At 38.0% G+C, this 22,769-nt stretch overlaps 1 protein-coding gene across 1 annotated transcript in view; it reads right to left on the bottom strand.

Annotated features, from left to right (window-relative positions):
• GUCY2F (guanylate cyclase 2F, retinal) overlaps positions 1-22,769 on the bottom strand; it is a 571,373-nt gene that overhangs the window by 6,594 nt on the left and 542,010 nt on the right. The window contains exons 14-16 of the mRNA XM_044057284.1: positions 21,741-21,915; positions 20,074-20,172; positions 676-770 (exon numbers count right to left, since the gene is read on the bottom strand). Coding sequence (XP_043913219.1) covers positions 676-770; positions 20,074-20,172; positions 21,741-21,915 — 369 coding nt within the window. The remainder of the gene's footprint in view (positions 1-675; positions 771-20,073; positions 20,173-21,740; positions 21,916-22,769) is intronic.

Below are 22,769 nucleotides of genomic sequence, written 5' to 3'. Positions count from 1 at the left end.
GAAAAAAATTCTATCTGACTCACAAGAGACAGAGCTGTGGTCTCTTTCCAAGTTTTAACATGCAGTTAAAATACAGAATACAAGTAAAACACAGTGCAAAGAAAACAAATCCCAGTATACAAAGTAGAAAAAGTCAATAAAGTAATACAAAATACAAGACATAAAAAGCAAACTAACCTTTCCCTCACAGCAAGATGTGGCAGAGCCTGGGTGAGCCTTTCCAGTAAAGTTCTGAAATGTTTTATTTTACCCCTTAAATAGAAGGTTTACTTCTTAGCTCCACCCCTCAATTCACAGATGATTAACCTTAACTGACCTGTTCTAACTTGTGTGACTCCTTAATTGACCTGTTCTAATTTCTGTCTGACTCACAAAAGACAGAGTTGTGGTCTCTTTTCAAGTTTTAATATGCAGTTAAAAGCAGAATACAAGTAAAACACAATAAAAAGAAAACAAATCACATAAATCCATAATATCAAGCAAAGCACATGACTCATATCAAACCAGGATCCAATATAGGAATGTTTGAACACAAAGCAGCAGTTTGGTTGCCTATGCACAAATGTTTTGAACAAGATATTGCTGTAGATCATTATTTAATCATGACTAAGAGTATTTTTAATGGGGAGGGGTGGGTTAGAAAATTAAAGAAAAACAAATTCAAATTAAATGTACCTTAAGTTCAGTTTTTCCTCTAACCTCTAGCTTGTAGCCTTCATTTAAACCTTTAAGTATTTTAACAGTACTGTGATTGACATGAATACGATATGCTGTAAAAAGAAACAAGAAATCCTTTGTTATACTTTATTTGTATCATTTTCAGTAACCACATATGGATGTAATTACACTTTAAAGATTAAGTGGTATTTACAGAAACAACTTATAAAAGAAAAATTACCATCAAGAAGACAATAACATCATGACTTGTTGTACAGCATAATTTTACCCAATATTTTACATATAGAAGAATGTAAAGCCTTAAAATGGTTTCCACTACCTGGTTATAAATACTTAATAAAGACAAAAAAAGTAAGTGCAACACTGTTTTAATGCTGTATTCTGTTCAGTTGCATTTTCCTTACCTTGAAGATGTTTTAAGGAATAAGAGTCCAGAGAATATGAACTGCAGTGGTAGAGACTTGTTGCCCAATATACATTCCAGCTTTATTCTGTTGTGGATATAATGGGAGCACAAGGCTGTACCCCAAAGTCATCTGGTGGCTGAGCAGCATGTTACAGAGCAGGTGTATCTAAAGATCCTTCTACATTATAATCGGTTTAACTGCTTCCCTCCCTCCACCTTTCTGGCATGTTCAGTCAAGCATGCTCACATAACACAGTGAAGACTACATAAATCCAACTAGTGATTAGGCCATAGAGTTGCCATTTCTTCAGATGCCCAAATGAATTCTTTCTTATGGAAACATGAAATTTTCCAGGACAAACTATGCCCATAATCAGTGCAAAGAACAGGGCTAAATTTTATTACCAAAATAAAAACTCACTGTTATAGAATTTGAATTGTTTCTATTCTTTCATGTAATATTACAGTGTTTTAGATTCAAATTAATTATTTTTATGAAACTATCTGAGGTGACTTAAGAAACACATTTTGTCTTAAATTTCAGGACATTTACCATTTTTTCAGGATGCAGTTGCCTAAAAAGGGACTGTCCTGTATAAAGCAGGACAAGTGGTAACCCAGTGGCAGGCTGACGACCCACACAGCTTTTCTTGATTCCTTTCCAAATGAGTGAGACTTTGTGTGCTTAATGCACTATCCACCAACAGCCACGAGTAAGCTGATCCAACTAGTAATATGGATTGCCACTGTCAAAAGGCTATAGAACGACTTCCACCCTAAAAATGTATCTATTCTTGTAACATATATTTATTTTATTTAATTTATTCTTTGTTGGCCAGGTTAGTTCCACTAGGCTAGTGATCTGTTTTTAGAGAAGATATTTATACTGTTAGGAAAATTTTGTCCACAATATCAGAGAACATCCCCCACTCTGTTCAATAGGTGCCATGGGATCTTTTTCACCCACCTGAGCTACCACCAACTCAGACATGTGGGGCCTCAGTTTAACATCTCATTCAAAGGACTACACACTCGGGAGTGCAGCACCCCTTATGCTACACTGTAGTGTCAGTACTGTAAATTAATCCATGTAGTTGGGGTGAGATCTTCCAGCTCCAAATGTGAGTGTGCTGCCTGTTGCTCCACTGACACTATGCATTGTAAATACTTTGAGACAGATTGTTCAAGTACATCTGAAAACTGACCTAATTTTGTCAAACAGTGCAAGTTCTAATGCAGAGTATTTGTGGCAATGGTTCAGTCATTGCATGGGAACATAACCATTCTTTGTAACTGTAACCTCCCCATATATTATAATGTTTCAGCATAGACCCAGTCCAACCTGAAGTGGTATTAGTGTTATGCTATTACTTTGAATGTCATTGGGCCATCTGCTCTGCAAAGTATGTCTTGTGCCATGGTAAGCTAGGTGTATGTGACAGATAACCACTGATTCATCAGAAATCATAGCACAACTTCCCAAAGCAGATGGAGTTTGTGTATGCTGAGGCAAACTGGCACTTTGTGTATCACTTCCCATCTAATCCTGGCAGTGAAGATTAATGCAGTTGTGTAAAGGAAGCTTCTTCCTGGAGGGGAGGTTCACATCCACTGTTATACTACTTCAGCCTCATCAATCTGTTTGCTGTACTACAAGTATTATTTACAGTCCTTAGTCCAGAGACTAAGACAGACTATTGCATGGAGAGGAAGCTGACTAATGCAACAGAGAAGAAAGCAACACTTCACACGGCACTACATTACTGCAAATAAAATTAAGCAAAATATACAAGGCCAGTCTTTTATCACTGCTTACACTACTTTTGTAAATGAGGAGGTCTGAAGGGGTGGTCAGTTTGTAATTCTTAACAAAAGGTAAGAAACTGCAGTCATCAAATTAAATGTTGCCTTGGAATTTTAGAACCTTTAATTTTGATCGATGGTTATGAAACATTTTTCTGTCAAGTTCCCATGCCATTAACAAATAAAGTGAAATTGTTTGTGTTTTGCTGCAAGTGTGTGTTATAGACTGGAAATACAAATGTAGCTTTCACATAAAATATGGATGCCATTACATTTGTGAAATATTCTGAGAAGTGTTACAGATGAAAATATTAAAAATGCTGACAGCAAAAATTGTGCATTCTAAGAATTAAAAATAGGCTTAAAACATATAATTTGCTGTTATGAATCACTTTCATATCCTCCCTGGCCAACTCAGCAGTGACCTTTTTTTATTTCATAGTCTCTGGCACTGAAGGCAGACACCTTGCTTTTTTGTTGGTTGGTTGGCTGAGAGTCATTTATTATATCTGCAAAATGTAGATGCTTGATGAGAGGAAACTGGGACTCTATGTCTGGTATAGGGAAATTACTGAACTGGCAGAACGTACTTGCAAACAATATTTATATATTATCTACTGATCTGCTGCAATGTTTTTGTCAATTCTGAGATGATAGATTGTGGTTGGTGGTGGCATGTGATGGCATGGTGAGTGATATATGCACATAATAAGGGAAGTCCTAAATGAAATGCATGCATAGGTCTGGCACATGACTGAGGTTTTTAACTTGGATATCCATCCACAGTTGTTAGAAAAGGAAACTGGATGTAAATCACTTCTGCCCCACTGATTCCATACTGTAGAGCATTAAGCACTTAACCTGCGTTTGATTAGAAGCATGAATGACATGCCAGTGAACAGGGGTGTAGCTAGGATTTTCAAATTTGTACTGACAGCTCTCAAACTGCTACAGCCAAGTTACGGCCATTCTCGTAATTCACGGTTCGCTCTTTTAGTGTCGATGAAGAGGCATTCGCTGTAATGCCTCTTCAGTAATACAATATAAATTCACTCAAACTCGGTTCCTTGAATTGAAAATTAACCTGAAATGTCAGTTCTTTGAAAAATGCAGCATGGTAGTTGGGGTAGAGACTTTATGCTTTTGTTTTCTGTAACTAAGGTACAGGTTTTGAGCTTGAGTAAATTACTAACCACCTGCTACCACTAACTAGGATGTTTCATTCACACACACACCCCTACCTACCTCTTAGTGCAAGAAATATGGACAAAGCCTAAAATAAACAGGGACAGATATTAAATAATGTTCTCGTGAACTTAGAAAGTTGCTAGAATAACAGGATTTGTGCTAGTATGAATTTTTCTAAAGGACATGAAGTCTGAAGCTCAAATGTCTGTCATTATTTAGCAACTTCAGCCTTCAATGATTTTCTAACCCCACACACACACACACACACACACACACACACACACACACACACAACCTCTCAACCTATTACAGCAACAAACTCATAAATAAAACTGAGGCAAAGGCCCAAAAATAAGGACATTTTTTTTAAATATTGCTCTTATAAACTTAGAAAGATAATAGAATAGTAGTAGGTCTTGCATCAGTACGAATTTTCTGAAAGGTATGAAATCTGAAACTGAAATGTCTGCATTATTTTCTAACTTCAGTCTTTAACAATTTGCCACTAATTTGCCAGAAAACTGCAATTTTATGAAAAACGGACCAAAAATGTGATGCAAAAATATAAAATTGCCAGACAATACAGCCTCGAACCTGTCAAAGGAGGGACACCATTTTAATATGAGCACAGTTAACTTAGAGCAGCTGACAAAATTAGAGAATCTACATGCATTTCTGAAATAAAAGTAATGTACAACTCTGATCATTACAGTTATTTATAAAAGTAAAGTAAACCCTCTATGTTTTCTTTCAAAATTGCTATTTTGTGGAGGGATCATTAGGGGAAGAGCAACAGTTTGAGCCAAAATCAGGGACAGTTGAGGTTTGGCTATGCCTAATTCTATAAAGCAATTTGCATGTACCTCTCAACCTGTTTATGCAATAAATCTGGACAAGGCCAAATATATTGAGGGAACATATAAACAGTACTAAAAATTGCTCTTGTATAAACTGGGACAGTTGATAGAACAGGTCTTATTTTAGCGTGCATTTTTCTGAAGGTTATAAAGTCTGAAACTAGTGTGTCATTATTTAGTGACTTAATTCCTAAATCATTTGCCAGAAAACCACAAACTGAGGAACAAACCAAAAATAAGAAGCAAAAAATCTATTCATTCTTTGAAAATCTGGACAGTTGGGAGGTATAGTTCAGCTGGGGCTGTCTAAGTTTGCCGCCTTCCCCTCACAAAACCATGGTCGAATGGAGCCTCCCCTGCAGCCATTCCAATGATCCATTACTTTGCTATTTCACTCCATTTACCATAAACACTAATGTGCATACTGATTTACTTCTATGATGATTTGAACTTCATTTGAAAGTTTTATTTTGCATTTTACAGCCCAAACACTAAGACATCTGCTAAACAAACTTGGCATTAAAACTTCTCTGCCCTTGAAACTCACATTCATTGAAACAACATTAAAACCCACATTCAAAGAAAAATACATTTTACCCGTGGCAGATAAAAATTAATTCTGGGCTGCTTTTAAATCATATGCCCCTTGCATATGAAACATACATGTGCTCTTTGATACACCTTCCTATTGCTTTGAACATTTTTCCAGTAAACAATGAAACAAAACTGCCCAATTCAGAACATTTCCATCATAAAAGTCTAGTCAAACTTCTACAGTTCACCATTATCAGTAAATAATATGCACAATCTCTGAAGTAGTAAAAAAAGTCATCTAAATAATTCCACATTAAATAAATCTAACTAATGAAGAGGTTGCTGCTAGCAATCACCTTTATATTTCATGACTTCACCGAAAAATAGTGTCTGATGCCCCTGAGGAATAAATTGCCTAAATTACATTAAAAATAAGCTAGTAATATTGCAATAATATGGCAAACTGATAACAGGCTCATAGTTAGTGTCTTAACTTTCAGTACAGCAGCATTCACCCCTTATGGGAGTAGAACCAACAACCTTCTGCATTAAAAGCAAGTACACAACATTTTGTGCTACTAGCAATGTGAGCCGACTTAGCATAATCAGCACTAAACTTCTCTTCCCCCGCAGCTCTCAGTTCCTTGTAAAATCTACGCAATACTCAACTACATCTCAACTTCGCAGCACAAGAAGTCTGGAAAAAGCCAAATTTATTGGGGTGGGTCAAAAGGGCAAAAAACAGGAACACATTAAACATTGTTTGTATAATCTTGGAAAGCTGCTAGAATAAAATGCTGTGTTACCATCATACATTTTACTGCCAAGGTCACTGTGCAAAATAGTCAGAACAACATACCACTATGCCAAATCACCTGCTTTGTGAAAGAGAGGAAGACTGAAACTTAAATGGCTATCATTTAATGAATTCAGTTCTCACCATAGCTGTCAACCTCTTAGCACAAAACACCTGGACAAACCCAGTAATGAGGGAATACAGCCCTCAAACATATTCAGTGAATTCAGTTCTTGCCATAGCTGTCAACCTTAGCACAAAAACCCTGGACAAAGCCAATAACAGGGTATTACAGTCCCAAAAATAAGGACAAATTTCAAATAGTCATAAACTTAAAAATTGCTATAAAAAGGTTGTGTTAGTATATATTTATTGCTAGAATAAAAAGTTGTTTTACTATGTCACAAACACAGGGATAAGATGCAGACTCCACACAGAAGGTACCCCAGCCAAGAATCAAACCAGAAAACCTACAGCTGTGAGGCAACAATACTGCCACTGCACCATCAAATATGTAAGGAAGTAAACATTCAGAAACCTGAAGTCTGAAATTTAAATGCCTGTCAATTTGTTAATCAGGACAGTCTGACTTGGAACAAAAAAAAACACAATTCTCAGCAGAGGCCCAGGAAAAAATAATGCAGACATGTCTTTGTATGTAACATGGGAGGACACAAAAGCAAACCCACACAAACACAGGGAGAAGATACAGACCCCCCCCACAAAGAAGGCACCCCAGCCAAGAACCAAACCCAAGAACCTACAGCTGTGAGGCATCAATGCTACGTTGCTACCACTGCACCATCAAATTCAAGCATTGCAATATTTAAAAACCACAGATACGATACAGATATTGATCAGATCAAATATGAGGCAAAAATCTGCAATTTTTTTACAAATGGTGGTGGGTAGGGAATTCAGGTCTTTAACACCTGCATACAAGGTACAGGGTTCAAGCCTGAGGTATTCCCTACCACACCACCATGAGTAATCACACCAGTACATCCCACCTGGGGCATTTACACACACACACACACACACACACACACACACACACACACACACACACACACACACACACACACACACTATTACTCACCAACCCTCGGGTCTTATGAAGTGAGACCAACACACACACTATTACTCACCAACCCTCGGGTCTTATGAAGTGAGACCAACATAACGAATCCTCCTTCCTGCTCGGAAAGCATTTGAACTGGCCGGTCGGCCGGAAATATATGTGCGGTGAGCTCCATTCTGACTGGCTGCCCTGATGAGCTGACGTCATCGTGCAGTAAAGCGCGAAAAAGTGAAAATTTAAAATGCTACCCCCTTCTACATAACTTGTACTGAAATCAGTACAGTGCGTATGCCTCCCGATGTCCCTGCCAGTGAAGTGAATGACTACAAATGAGCTGACTGACCACAAGGAAAGGTTGATGGCTTGGGTCATTAGGGAGCACTGTGATGTCCGTGACTTGTCTATTAAAGTGTATCACTGTAATTAGGGACAGTGTACAGGGAAGCACAAACCCTTTAAAGCAGAACAGTGTGGATTGATTTGGGGAAGAATGGATGCCAGAGTGTGGTAGTTAGGGACCTTTGTCATACTTAAAGATAGAGGGTGACACTTCCTTGGCTCTCAACTGTCATCTCTAACAGGGAACAAATGAGATGTGGGGCTTCAACTCTGGAGGGAGAGATGAATGGGATGAATAGGTTAAAGCTGTTTCTGGAGTTATTTAAGGGGAGACTAGATGGCCAAGTTTGAGGTCACATGCCTCTGAAAAAAAAAGAGGAAAAAAACTAATCTTTCTTGGCAGTAACATATGGGTAACTTGGACTCACAACTCTGCTAAGCCAGTTTTGGAAGTAATTCCATAGGCCTTAACTGCAGGTTCATTACTACTGTCCTATGTTACAAATAATGTGTTGGTTAATGTTAGTAAACAAACTCAGTTGTTATTTATTTATTTATTTTACATTTGTTTACCTGGAAAGTCCGACTGGGCATGGATCCCATTTTCAGCGGAGACCCTGGGAGAAAAGCTCCACAAAGATTAGCACAGTAAATACAATACACATGTTAATAAAGTACAGTACAGAGTCAGAAGTTAATAAAACACAGTTTCAAGGCCAAGAAAGGAGAAAAAGTAAATTTACTATTAGGAGCACAGTGTGTTACAATAAACAATACAGGTGAAAGGACATTTTGTTCAGTCATTTGGTCACATTCATCAGTGGCTAGTACATTAAACACACATTGATTGATTAAGAGTATACCCAGGGTCAGAACAATTACATAACCAAGAACTATGTAAATGGGACCAGAGGACTTTTTTGAAATTATTTTTGTTTTCAGTGGTCCTAATATCTAGGGGATGTTATTCCATGCTTTTGCAACAGAAATGAAAAGCAAGGAGTCCCCAGAGCTATTGTTGCTTTTGCCTATGTCAAATATTGCTTTATTGATGGATCTTCATAAGCATTTGTTAAAAAAGATATTAAGTAGACCTTGAAGAGCAAGAACTCTCTCGGGATAATATAGAATTTGGTGGGCTATTGTAAGCTGGTTATATGTGAGCAGGTTTGATAATTCTAGCCAGGATATTTGCTTGATTGCTATGCAGTGATGTGTCCTGAAGGGTGAGTCAGTAGCAAACCTAGTTATTTTATTGTAGCAGGTGTTTGGTTTGTTAAAGTTTGCTTTGTTTAGATTGATGAGTATGGAGGAGGGATAGAGGAGTGTGGATAGTAGGTGGGTTCATGTGATGGTGGTTTTACTGTCATTGGTGAGGTACTTTATGCATCTGTATAGGGTTCTGAGTTTTTATGGACTTTCTTTATTGTCTGTGCAATGCACGTATCGAATTTCATGTTGTGATCTATGATAACCCCTAGACGTTTGGTGTGTTGGACAGGTGTAATGGGGGTGTTATTGGCTGAGAATATTGTGAATGGTGGTATGGGGTCTAAAGCTCTAGTGGGATAAAATATCATTAGCTGTGTTTTATTGGGGTTAAGTATTAGTTGAGAGTTGACTAATCAGGTTTCAACAGCGGTAAAGGACTCGTGTCATTTTCTGGAGTTGAGGAAGTGATGGGGCAGAGCAAATTAGAGGGGAGTCAGTGGCATACTGGACTAGAGTGGCATGTGGGTGGCTTTGTGGAGTTGGTTGGTGAGTATGTTGAAAAGAAGGGGTCCAAGAATGGATCCTTGGGGGACCCCTAGGGTGACAGGTAGGAGAGGAGATGAGGGGTTTTGCCATTTACTCTTTGTTTGTGGTTGGTTAGACAGTCTTGAAATCATGCTAGTGTGCAGTGGCGGAGATTAAGAGCAGAAAGGTGTTTGTGATGGGAGACAGTATCAAAGGCCTTGGAAAGATCTAGGAATACAGTGGATACCAGGTTACCATTGTTTTGATGTTGGTTTACTGTGTTGGTAGAGCTAATAAGGGCTGTGGTAGTACTGTGATAGGGGGCGGAATCTGTGCTGGGTGTTGGTTAGCAGTTTATTAGTGAGGAGTTTTTCAAGGATTTTAGATAAGGGTGGATAGAATGGCAATTGAACAGTAATTAGTTTCACAGAGTTACCTCCTTTGTGGAGTGGTATTATATGCCAAATTTTCCACAGAGAAGGAATGGGTTGTTCTGACAAAGAGTGGTTAATGAACACTGAGACTGAGTAAGAGATGGCTTTTGCTGAGCTCTTTAGATATTCTTCAGGTAATTTGTCTGCAGCCAGGGTTGTGGGTTTAAGCCTGTTTAGGTATTTATATATTGTGCTAGTTGGGAAAAGCTGTAAGGAGAAGAGGTTTTGGTCTGCTGGTACAAAAGATAGGTATGGATGTGAAGTGTGGGAACTACTATTTGTGAGGGCTAGGATGGATTTGGTGAAGTGTTCATTGAATTGGGTGGCAATATTATTGGTGGTGGTGTCAATGTTTGGGGGTGGAGTTCTGGTCTTTCCTACTGTAGGATTTTATTAATGGCAGCCCAGAATATTTGTGGGTTATTTTTGTGTTTGGTTTGAATGCCTATATAGTGGTTCCTTTTGTCTGTCCTAATTTGTTTTTTGGCTTTGTTCCTTAATTCCTGGTATGCCTGTCTATTAGTTTGAGTTTTATTTTTACGCCACAAGTTCCATGCTTTATCCTTTTGCTTTAGTAGTAGATGGGTATCTCTGGTCAGCCAGGGGGCATAGTTGGATTTAGTTCTGACAGTTCTGATAGGAGCAAGATGATTTAGAATGCTTAGAAAAGTGTTATTGAAGTAGTCTCCAGTTGCATTGATTAAGTGCAGATATGTTGGATTTTAATGGATTCACTTGGTCTCTAATTATAAATATGGGAAGGTGGTCACTGAGATGTCTGGGAGGGAGCCTGAGAGGTAAGATTGAGATGGTCTATTAGTAAGAATCCAGTCTAGGATGGACTACTTTTTTCATGCTTTACCTACCCCGTGTTGTGGATTTGATTTGTTAAGTGAAACCATGTAGGTTAGTGGGTGGAGCGAATTACAGGAGGACCAGTCAATATTAACATCACCTAGTATGATTGTTTCTTGGGGAAATTTTTGGAATGTCCAGTCTAGAATGGATTCTACTGTGTTAATGTTATTGCTGGGGTGTATATAGTTACCAATTATATGTAAGTGTTTTTTTCATAAGTTCATAGGTGTGTACTAGGCTAATGGCCCTGGAGCCTTTACAAGCCTAGCCCATAGGATTACCCTGGCATCGTGCCACCCGACCTTGGTTCCCAGTGCCTCTGTCGAGTAGAGCCACTGGAGTGATCCTGGGGTGAACTGTCTATTTCCCATCCACTCATCAAGATTTCTCTTGAAGAGAGCCAGTGAGGTGCTCTGCTTGACATGTATGGACAGTCTATTCCATAGCATGGGCATTCTCTAGGTTATGAACGTACCCCTCCACTATGTTCTGTTGATTGTGGTAATGAGGTTGAGGTCTCTGGAGCATGTGGTGCAGAAGTATTGGGATTTCTTTAGATGTAGCATTTCTAGCGGAGCTGGGTCAGACATGGCTTTGTAAGTCAAGCAGAGATCGCCTCTAAGTAGGCGATATGAGAAAGAGAATAGATGGAGTTTTTTGAGTCTGTCCATGTAGGATAAGTGTTTAAGGCCTGGGATCCTCTTTGTGAGGTACTTTTGCAGGTTTTTCTAGTTGTTGCAGGTGTCTAGTGAGGTACATGCCAAATGGGGCATTATACTCGACTGGCCTAATGAGGGAAGAGTAGCGGGAGACAATGACCTCTTTCTTCCTGGATGTAAAACCTTTAGTAAAGAGATGTGCCACAATAGAAGGACTTTCTGACCACAGTGGCAATGTGGTGGTCAAAAGAGAGGTTGCTGTCAACCTGTGTTCCCAAATCTCTTATAATGCCTGCTGTGTTCAGTGGACTACCATCGATGTGGTAATTCAAGGGAACTGGGTTTTTCCCAAGGGGGATGACGACACATTTTTTGGCATTGAGCTTAAAGCCATGGTTCTGACACCAGTCAATGGTCTCAGTGAGGCCTTTCTGTAGGATGTCAACATCACTTGGGGAGTTAATAATAGCTCCCAACTTGCAATTGTCTGCGAACTTTGTCAGCCAGAGTCCCTTCGTGTTGGGCTGGACTTCAGAGAAGTAGATACCAAACAGGAAATGACCCAGGACCAAACCCTGTGGGACTCCACTCATGACTGGTCTGGAGCCTGACTTGGAGTCAGCTACTTTGACACTGTGAGTTCTATCTGTGAGCCAGTTTGCAACTCACCTAGTGATATAGGGGTTGATGCCTAGCTTAGTGAGTTTTTATATGATTCCTGAGTGGAGAATGGTATCAAAGGCCTTAGCCAGATCAAGATAGGCTGTATGAACCACCTTGCCTTCATCCACAGCTCTGGTGACTGACTCAAAGAAGTTGACCAAGTTGAGCAGGTATGATCTACCCTTCACAAAACCAAACTGTGTGGTATCAAAAGTTTGGAGATTCCCTATATCCTTGTTTATTATGTCTCAGGGTCTGTACTCCCTCCTCCTTTGTGGAGAGGGATGACTGTAGCAGTGCACCATTTGGTAGGGACAAAGCCTGAGGTGAGGCTGTGATTGAACAGGGCACACAGGTGAGGTGCCAGTTCACTCTGCATTTCATGTAGAACACAGCCAGAGATATTGTCAGGTCCCATAGAAGCTCTATTCTTGGCCTTGGACAGTGCTGTTTTAACCTGTGCAGCAGTAATTCCGGGTGCCTGGCAATCTGCTGGTAATGTGATTGATCCTTTGGGGGGGTGAGGAGGTAAAGTTGGCACTGACTCTGTTGGCCAGTATATTGGTTCAGTATAGGAGGTACCATTGTTTTTGCTCAGTGCAAATCTGGGCATTGACATGGAGATTCTTTACTTAATTATAGAAGGCCTTGCCATTGTCATTACTATCTGCTGCAATTCTGTTTTCATAGCTGGCTTTAGAGGGTTTGTTGAGAGATCTCAACTTTTTGTTGAGGCTGATAAGGGAGTTTTTCCAGTCTTGGGTCTTTACCTTATTCTGCATCAGTTTCCTCCTTCTGTTGTAGAGTTTGTTTATGGCAGGGGACCAGCAGATTGGCTTCCTTTTTTTGGAGGAGAGCGTCTTGGTTCTATTGGGTATGGCGAGATCCATGCATTTGTGTACATGTTTGTACAGTGCATTGGTGTATGATTCAGCGGTCATGCAACTATTGTCCATTTGCATGGGTGCCGTGAAGTTAGCCACCTCTGTTTTTAGGAGCCCAAAGTTAGCTTTTGAGAAGTTTTTCATGATGGTTACCTTTGCTGGGGGGGGGGGGGGGGGGATTTCCAAGGTGATTATTTTGTGGTCGGATCTAACCAGGGAGGAGCTGACTATTTGAGTTGATTTTCAGCTTAGTGAACACAGAGTCTACATTATTGAACTTGGGTTGTTCGTTGGCTAACAATTCAATGGTAAGGTTGTTTTTGAAGAGGAGAGCAGTGTCTCTGCCTCTTTTGGATATTCTGTCTTGTCTAAGAACATTGTAACCAGGTGGAACAAAGTCGTCATTATTGTTTAGTGGTTTTAGCCAGGTCTCTGTGAGAAGGACTATGTTGGCCATGGTAGTGTGTAGCTCTGGGATTTGTTATTAAATGCTATTATTATTGTGTATAACTCTTTGTCCCATGATATCCCTGATCTAACCATGAAACTGCTGTTTCCTTACACCTAATCCTCTTATTCTAAACATGAAACAATTAATAATTTTATTAAAGTTCAGGATCCTGTTCTGAAGATGAAACTGCAAACAGTTTCATTATACCTAACACCCCAGCTCTTAGCACCAAACTGCAGATCTGTTTGTTTTACTAAAGGTGCCTGAGTTATGTTTTTTACATTTTATATTATACTTCAATTTCAATAAGTCTATCTCCTACCATCTGGTAACTTCTTTCAGTGTGTTTTACTGTTGTAACATCTTCCAGGTACTAATTCATGTTTCTTAACCTTCTAGTCATAATAGTCTTCATTCTTTATAGCTAGATTCACATGAATGGAATCTGGTGCTAGATATTCTCTGTTTTGTGGTCATTGCTTTACATAGTGTGTGTGTGTGTGTGTGTGTGTGTGTGTGTGTGTGTGTGTGTGTGTGTGTGTGTGTGTGTGTGTGTGTGTGTGTGTGTGTGTATGTATATATGTGTGTATGTATATATATATATATATATATATATATATATATATATATATATATATATATATATATATATAAAAGCCGAAAGAAGAAGAGAGAGAGAGGGAGGGAGACACAGCTAGATAGATATAGATATAACTAAATAAATGCAAGTATAAATTGATTTATTGTAATGCACACTCAGGTGGTTGATAACCATTCCATAACACTACCACTGTACAAGACACACACACATACACACAGGTTCCCTTTAGTCAAAGTTTTAAAACTTTGAATTTCCTATGGCCGAGAATGAAAACAACGGCTTGTACAGACATTGTAATCTGCATTGAATTCCACTTTGGGATACTTCAAATAGTGGAAGATGATATTAAGGGTGGGTATTGGCAAAATAAATTAGAAATGTTGGAATTTTACTGGCAGCTCAGATTAAATGCCACAGCTGTTCCAGGAATCAACAACTTTTGTACATTAATGCCTATTTTAAAAAATAAATCACTGATTTTATAGGTTTTGCCTTGTATTTGTAAAAGGCCTCTTGAATATTTTATTAGTTAGGTTTACTTGATATGTGAAATGTGCTTGTTTGTTTTTAATTGGTTGTTGTGGCTGTACTTGAGTAGTATTTAATGAGAGTAAATGTTAATTTCATTGTTCTGATAAAGTCCTAATGTCTATGGCTGAAAGCGCTTGACTGGATTGTATTGTATTGTGCTTCTAGTGCATCACACATTAAAGTTTTATTTTTTTCACTCATTTGACATTTTTCTGGTGTTTTTGGCTGACACTGCACAAGGTAGTTTGTTTATTTGGTCATTTTTTACCTCATGAACACACTGTGGTTGTTCTTTGGTTTTATTTTCAGTGTGTCAGTGGATTGCCTTACCACCACCTTGAGTTTTCCGGTCTGTCTTTGACTGTGGTGTTTTTCTGTAATTGAGGATGGAATTGGGAGCAAACTGTTTATCTATGGAGGGTATTAGTACCCCAGAAAGTTTGAACTATGAGAATTCATCCCAGAATGGGAACAATTTATTTCAGCTTGTTTTGGCTTTAACTAATTGGGTTACTCAACTTCAACAGTCCATTGAAAGACTTCAGTTTCCAGCAATCCCTGTTGGTTCTCAGACTGGGTGGAATGCGATTTGCCAGGAAAGGGTCAGCAGTAGAACAATTTCCGGAATTGCGGCATTAGCAAAGGAGAGTTCAATGCAAAATTCTATTCCTTGTGGCCAGGTTTGCGTGGAACATTACAATGAGAACACTTCAAAAAATGTCAAGACTGGTTAAAGGTGGATTATAATTTTGGCACTGAAACACAGCCCTCTGACAACAGGGACATTAAAAAAAGACTGAATGATTTGGAATCTAAGTTAATGAAAGTATATAACCTTCAATGTGACACGGCTTACTTGAAGGAAAATATAAAAAATAAAAGGGTCGCAAGGGGTTTAAGAACGTACAAATTCCACAACGGGTTAAAGAAAGGACAGATTGAGTGTGATGAACTTTTAGAAATGTTCGATAGACATGGTACTGAGTTGATGGAATTTATTATAAAAATTAAAAATAATAAAATAAAGGAACTAGTGAAACTGTGACTAGTGATGTTCGGTATGTAATGTTTTCTGCAAAATATGATTTTATTTTTGATAAAGTTGAACAGCAGGCAAATTTGAATTTTAAGCATAAACAAAAGAAGTTGTGTAGGGACAAAATTGAATATAGGGACAAAGTGGCATATCCTTTTCCCAAATCCTACGAAGTAGTAAATGAACTCTTTAATAACAGGGGAAGAGAAAGAGCAAGCAGCGATGATGGAGATCGGAATGTAATACAGAGACACTGTAGTTGATGAAAATGATTCAGATTATGAACAGGAGTACCCGCCCCTAAGGAGGTCCGAAAGGCTCCAGAATAAGAATCAAAATAAAAGCAGAACAAATGAGAGTTTTTCTACAGTTCCACTTGGGACAGAGGAAACAGAGATGCAGGAAGGGCAGTTACAACACAAAGGCCAGGGACAGAGATGGAGGAAGGGCAGTTACAACAGGTAAATTATGTTGGGTACATTACTGAGAGTCCCATATTAATAGTGTTTGATGGTAAATTATCAAGCTACCAGAGTGTTAACATTTTTAACTACACAAATTTGAAAGTTGATGAAAACTTTTTTTTTCTCTTATGCAGAAGGGTGATAAATTTGCACCAGCAAACAAAGATGATGTTACAAAAACCTTAACTGAACTAAAGTTATACACCCGGAAACTGAGTTTAAAAACCATGTTTAAAGTCAGTGACAACTTTTTTAGTGAAAATGTTAAATTATTCAAAAGAAAGAGTTGTTTCAACCTTCCACTGCATCCCACTATTGCTATCTTTGAACAGGCGTGTACCCAAGAGTTAATAAAATAGTTTCACATGCATAAGATACTTTAACCTCACTTGAGAAGAGGCTAAGTTATTAAACTAAGAGTCATTCCCAACTCACGGTTCATGAAACCTGATAAAGGGGGAGGGATGGTTATTGCTGAGAAGACAGATTATAACAACCACATTTTTACTATGTTACATCATGAAGGGAAATATGAAGTGTTGTAGTAGAATTAAGTTAACATTCCACATAGAAAAATACAACTTTTATTGGAGGATTCTTTGTTCCATGGCAGTATTAATGAGGACATGTTTAACTTTTTAGTTATTGACCATCTTACTATTCCAACTATTTTCAAGATACCGAAGGTGCATAAGAATATAGTAAATCCCCCTTACGGAGTCATTGTGACTTCCCATAACAGTTCAACATACCCTTTGGGGATATTTGTGGACAGGTTAGTTATAAATTCTTCTAAGGGAATTGAGCACACTTCAAAAGACTCTTGGGATTTCCTTTCTAGAATCAAGGAAGAGCATTACACCGATTTATGTTGTTTTTCCACCATTGATGTGGTGGATCCTTACTTCCATTCCCCATCAAGAAGGTTTGGAACTTTTTCAGGAAGCCTTATTAGAGACAATGATACTTAACAGGCTCCTTACTGAATTTTATAATGTTGGTAATAGAAATTATATCGAAAAACTATTTTTTTGTTTTTGAAGGTGAATTCTTCAGACAGATTCCGGGTGTAGCAATGGGAGCCAGCTATGCCCATTGTTTGTTAATGTAGTAATGTTTTCAAGGAAGAAGAAATACATCTTAAGGAGTCCCTACCAAAACCATTGGTTTTGTTATCTAAGATTCCTGGATGATGTTTTTATTTTATGGAAAGCACCAGGTTGGCAGGAACAGTTTACCAGTTATATCAATGGTATATGTGATTATTTTCAGTTTTCTTCAACACACACAGAGGTGAGGGTGGATTATTTAGATGCAACATTGACTAAAGACCTGCCCAAAAGGTGCATTTGTTCTAAAATTTATAGGAAACCTACATTTTCCAATGACTATTTGGATTTTGGGAGTTGTCATCCAAGATTTATTAAGAAAAATATAGTTAAAGGCCAGATGGTAAGAATCGCTAGGATGTGCACCAAACTGGATGTATATAGAATGAAATTGGTACCCTGGTTAAGTTTTTTATTGAAAGAGGTTACCCTAGAGATTTTGTTTTGTATACTTGTGAACAGGTTTTGGAAGGTCGGGGGACAAGGTATTTGCCCTTATTGGGAGCCCCACTTGGTGATAACAAGTCTGAGTGTGAAAAAGGGTCCTGTGTTCATTTTATGGTCGTGACCTACAGTGAATTAAGTGGTAGAGTGAGACACATTGGAAAAGAACTGGGTGATTTACAAGGGTAACAATGAGTTTATTAAAACACTAGGTAATATTCCTAGGTTTATGTATAAAACTGATTTAAACTTGAAATTTTTACTGGAACATCTGGTGGCTCCTCGTAATTTAACCTTTAAGGGAACTCTGGGGTGTGGAGCCTGTAGATATTGTAGATATATTCTTGAAGAAACAAGTATATGTGTTGGATATCCCCCTATTAATGTTAGACTTGCTTCAGAAAACTGTGGGTCTAAGGGTTTGGTATATATTGCAGTATGTCAAGGATGCCAACATTTTTATGTTGGAAAAACTGAAAGGGCTTTTTGAAAATGCATTTATGAGCATTTATATGCTTTTAGAATGAGGAATGAAAACAATGGCTTGTACAGACATTTTAATCTGCACTGAATGCCACTTTGGGATACTTCAAATAGTGGAAGATGATATTAGGGGTGGGTCTTGGCAAAACAAATTAGAAATGTTGGAATTTTACTGGCAGCTCAGATTAAATGCCACAGTTGTTCCAGGAATCAACAATGTTTGTACATTAATGCCTGATTTTTATAGGTTTTGCCTTGTATTTGTGAAAGGCTTTTTGAACATTATACTAGTTAGATTTACTTGATATGTGAAATATTCTTGTTTGTTTTTAATTGGTTGGTGTGGCTGTATCAATTGCTAACAAATAACATTGCTTAACTAAACTTAACTACATGCACTTTAGAACATGAAAGAATACTAACCAATAGTACTATGATTTTGGGGCAACGCCTATTTTGAGATTGTTTGCATTGGTTGTCTTTATCACATGATTATTTGAAAGTCTTTTTAAGGAGTGTGTGTGTGTGTGTGTGTGTGTGTGTGTGTGTGTGTGTGTGTTTCACGAATTTTTCTGATTAAGTTCTTGTTGAAACATTAAAGAGAATGAAAGCGCTAAGAAAAAGTATCCATGGGTTCTTTTTCAGCCATAGTTTTGCCTTGTTTTTATCTGTTATATGTAGTTACTATGTGGTGCCAAGCAACACCATGTTGCAGCGAGTGCAGATTCACATTACATACTGTGGCCAAAATACTCAATCTTGTGAGCTTGCACAAGGCAGCATGAGTCTGTGGTCTTGCCCTACTGCATACCTCTTCTTTTATACCATTCAGCTGAGCTAGTGACTTTTTCATCCTGCCTGTATACTGCTCTGAAGCATAGATGACTGCCTACCCACACATGTCCTTACTTGGTCCTTCATGTCTACTTTGCAGAACAATGAATTTTCTCTATGCAGCACAAGGTTTCTGTGATACTGGAATGCATTGCTATGAATTCTGACCTGTATGTTCTTGACATCAAAGTAATTTTGTCTTATATTTAATGTTGCCTTTGCTTTTATCTCAGCTTGTGGCTGAAAATGGTCTCTAATTAACAAAGAAATAAATAATGAAAGGTATACCTAAATGGATTATACAGGAAGATGACGCTGGAGACTGCATAGTTCCACAGCTCTGCAAATGCTCCCAGTATTATGTTTTTTTTTCTTTCATTTTTTCATTCATTTCAAGGCCTGCAAACAGATGTATGCTTCATCTTGTATATCATTTCTTTCCTTGATACTAAGTCCAGTGATCTCTAGACACTAATATCTACAGAAATAGCCCCCAGAAGGCATCTGCTTGAACAGGGAAGAAATTCCATGGCCTGAAACCAAAGCATTATTAGAAAACCAACTACATTTATGTGCCACTTAGGATTGCTGCTAATTACATGAAACAATGTAAATGTAGTTTTAGTGAGCCTAACCCCCAATTCTCAGTACCACAAAAATATTAGGAAAGATAAAGACTTTTACTTGTCTCCAATTGAGCATTAATGTATCTATAAATCAATGTGCGCGTCTGTGTGCACACGTTATTTATCATTGCTATATGTCTGAGGATATAGGAATGGTACTGAACTGCACTGAGCAAATATAATCAGAAATTTAAGACATTTCCCAGAAATAAACATTTTAATTATGATTGCCAGTTCATGAGCTGCAAAGTGAAGTGTTTTATTTTAAAGAACAAGTTAAAGACTGGAAACAGTAAAGGGTTGCTTTAATTGTTATTGCTTAGTTTGAAATCAAGAACGCTAATATTTTATTTTCATTCAGTAGCATCTTTAGTGCAAAAGCCCAGCAGGCACATGAAAAGTTTGTTTTGCAAGTAATATATTTCAGTACAGTGCATTTTTCTGCATTATCTTAGGGATGATAGATTTACATACTTAAATTTAATTGCAGCATGTAAAATGACATTGAATATGTGATCTACATCATACAAAATGTAATGTATACATCTTGAAAAACAACATGCAAAGTCTGACTCACGTTGACCAGTAGACTCCATCCGAGAAGCTGTGTTTACTGTATCACCGAATAGGCAATATCTTGGCATTGTTAAACCAACTACCCCTGCTACTACAGAGCCTGTAACAAATGGAAATAACTACACCATTAAAGTTATTTCATAACCATTTCCGTTATTCTCAAAGAAACAATAATAAAATCAGAACCACAATTAAATTATTGTAAAAGGACATATTGAAGATCCCCAACAAGCACTGAAAATGTTAATTTCATGTATTTTTATAGTTTTATATTCTACATAGTGGAATAGCAAAAGTAGAAAATGCTGCCTATTTTCAGTTGTACCCAAGAAGCATTATATAAATAGCAATCAAAAAAATTACCCAGACTTAGCTGCAGGTAAAATGCTCAGAGAGAAGATGGAAAACTAATCAGTGTCCCTAAAAAGGAACCTTATTTGTTTCAGGAAGTGCTATCACATTACCACCTATAAAAATAAGTGTCTATGACCTCAGTATAACATTTCATTAGAAAGGCAACATATCTGGTACGCAATAGCCCTTTCCGATGTAATATAGTAATGTAGGTAAGTGATGTGGCTGGAACAAAAACAATATATGGTCTGTCAAGCACAATTCTGAAGTATTATTTATGTAACAATTTACAAAAAAAATGCAATTTGAATATGTGAAAATACTCACTACATACCCCATATAGAGGGCTGCACCCCAAACTTTGTAATATAATCAGTTTCATAGTTATAAAAATTTAGGGAAAGAAAAAAATCTCTTCTATTGTAGCAACTCCAGAGTACACACATCTGGACAACAACTTGTTTTGGTAGACTTAGCTCTGCCAGTGTCAATGACCTCTGTCCTGTAATAAGTGGTTCCAGTGGATTGACCTCAACATGTACTCATGTACTACTGTCCCAGTAGCACGATTTAACAACAGCTAACTAGTACATGGTTTGAACAAAAAACATGAAAGACTTGAACCACAAAGATGAAACTGTAATAAAATGAGCAATGAGATATAATTCATAAAATGTCCACTGACTCACTGTATAATTCTTCACAAATATGTTATCCTTCTTCATTTATACTTTTATGTCTAATCTGTATTTATGCTATCTGACTCTAAATATTTGCTTCCCGTCTGTCTTCTGAACCATAATTTTAAATGCATTTTAGTTCAAAGACATGTAACAATGGTCATTTGCTTCAATAAATTATTGTTACAGCAAACTAATGGGATAGACTTTAGTGGAAATTATATCCAGTAATGACTTCACTGGGCTGTCATAATAGCCCAGATCATCAGAGCTGCGTTCTTCTTTTCATAGTAGTTGCTATGAATTCATTAAGTGTTAAGTCACTAGAAATAATAAACAGGAAGGCTAGCAACCCCATTCATAACAATATAGTCACCAAAGTGTGGTTCTACTCCATACTGTCTGTATATAGTATTCAGTAAATACATGCTCATTGTGCAAGACTGAATCATTTCGCTAACTAGTCTAGGGCAAAAGTCCCATTCATAAATGCAGTAACAGTAAAACATAAATGCACTAACAGTAAAACATAAATGGTGCAATTTGCAGATGGTGTTAAAAAGTATGTGCTAACAGTGAAATGTACCTCGTAACTAAACTGTCAACAATATAAAATCCTGCTGTTTGTTCTTACCTGAATGCAGGCCTATCCGGATTCTGACTGGAATGTCGGGCATGTGTCTCATTTTGAAGGAGCCTACTGAGCTGAGGATATCAAGGGCCATGTTAGCAATCTCAGCAGCATGCCTGTTTCCATTCCTCTTTGGTAGTCCAGAAGCAACCATGTATGCATCCCCTATAGTCTCCACCTGTCCAGATATGAGAAACAGTATATGGTAAATGACTTGGCATATACAAAATGGTAAATCTATTCAGTCTTCTCATTTTCTTACTCCCAGAAAACACCGCGTCTTTGTTGCCAAAGTTTATTCTTGCATATCTAGTATAGTTTACATAGCAAGATTATTTATGTTCCATTTATGCTGGATGAATGATGCATATACCAACATACTCCTCTTACACATGCTTGACGAGACCTCAGACTCCTATGTGAATGATGGCATTTATCCTGTGGCATTTATCTTTCACTCCTTTCAGAATGAATGGGTACATCCTGGAGACTGCTGATCACCAGAAAGCTTAATAACTGCTTTATAGGTGACAGCTTGGAATCTGTGCTTATATTCTGATCCTGGTGAGAGTAGGAGCAAAGTGCATTGATTCCTGACTCTTTCTGGTTGCAGTCCCTGTGACTAACACTTGCTCTAAAACCTGCTGGAAAGCACTAGGAAGCCTAAAACTGATACAAGCACTCAACTTTCCTTGTTAATAAGGAGAACTTAATCATAGGCACTAAGCCTATAATTGCAAAATACCTTACCAAGGTAAGGGGAAAAAAAGCACCTAACCAGGCATGTCCAAGGGTCAGCTTCCGGTGATTTCTCCTATCCACCTGGTGAATCTAGACATACTGGGCAATGTAGCAATTGCCTCATGTACACAGACAATCCTCTCCTCCTACCACCCAACACTACAACCTGCCAGAGATGCACTTACATAGCCAAACTGGAAGCAAAGCTCTCTCCAGCCAAGATTGTGCTAGACAATCAAGAGGAGAAGGTTAACACCCACACTACACCTCAGGCAACACATAGCCCTTCAA

Source organism: Protopterus annectens, chromosome 15.part0 (assembly GCF_019279795.1).
Source record: "Protopterus annectens isolate FY-2018-M chromosome 15.part0, PAN1.0, whole genome shotgun sequence".
Taxonomy (NCBI): Eukaryota; Metazoa; Chordata; order Ceratodontiformes; family Protopteridae; genus Protopterus; species Protopterus annectens.
The sequence above is the reverse complement of the archived record's forward strand: the minus strand, read 5'-3'. Positions and strand labels throughout refer to the sequence as shown.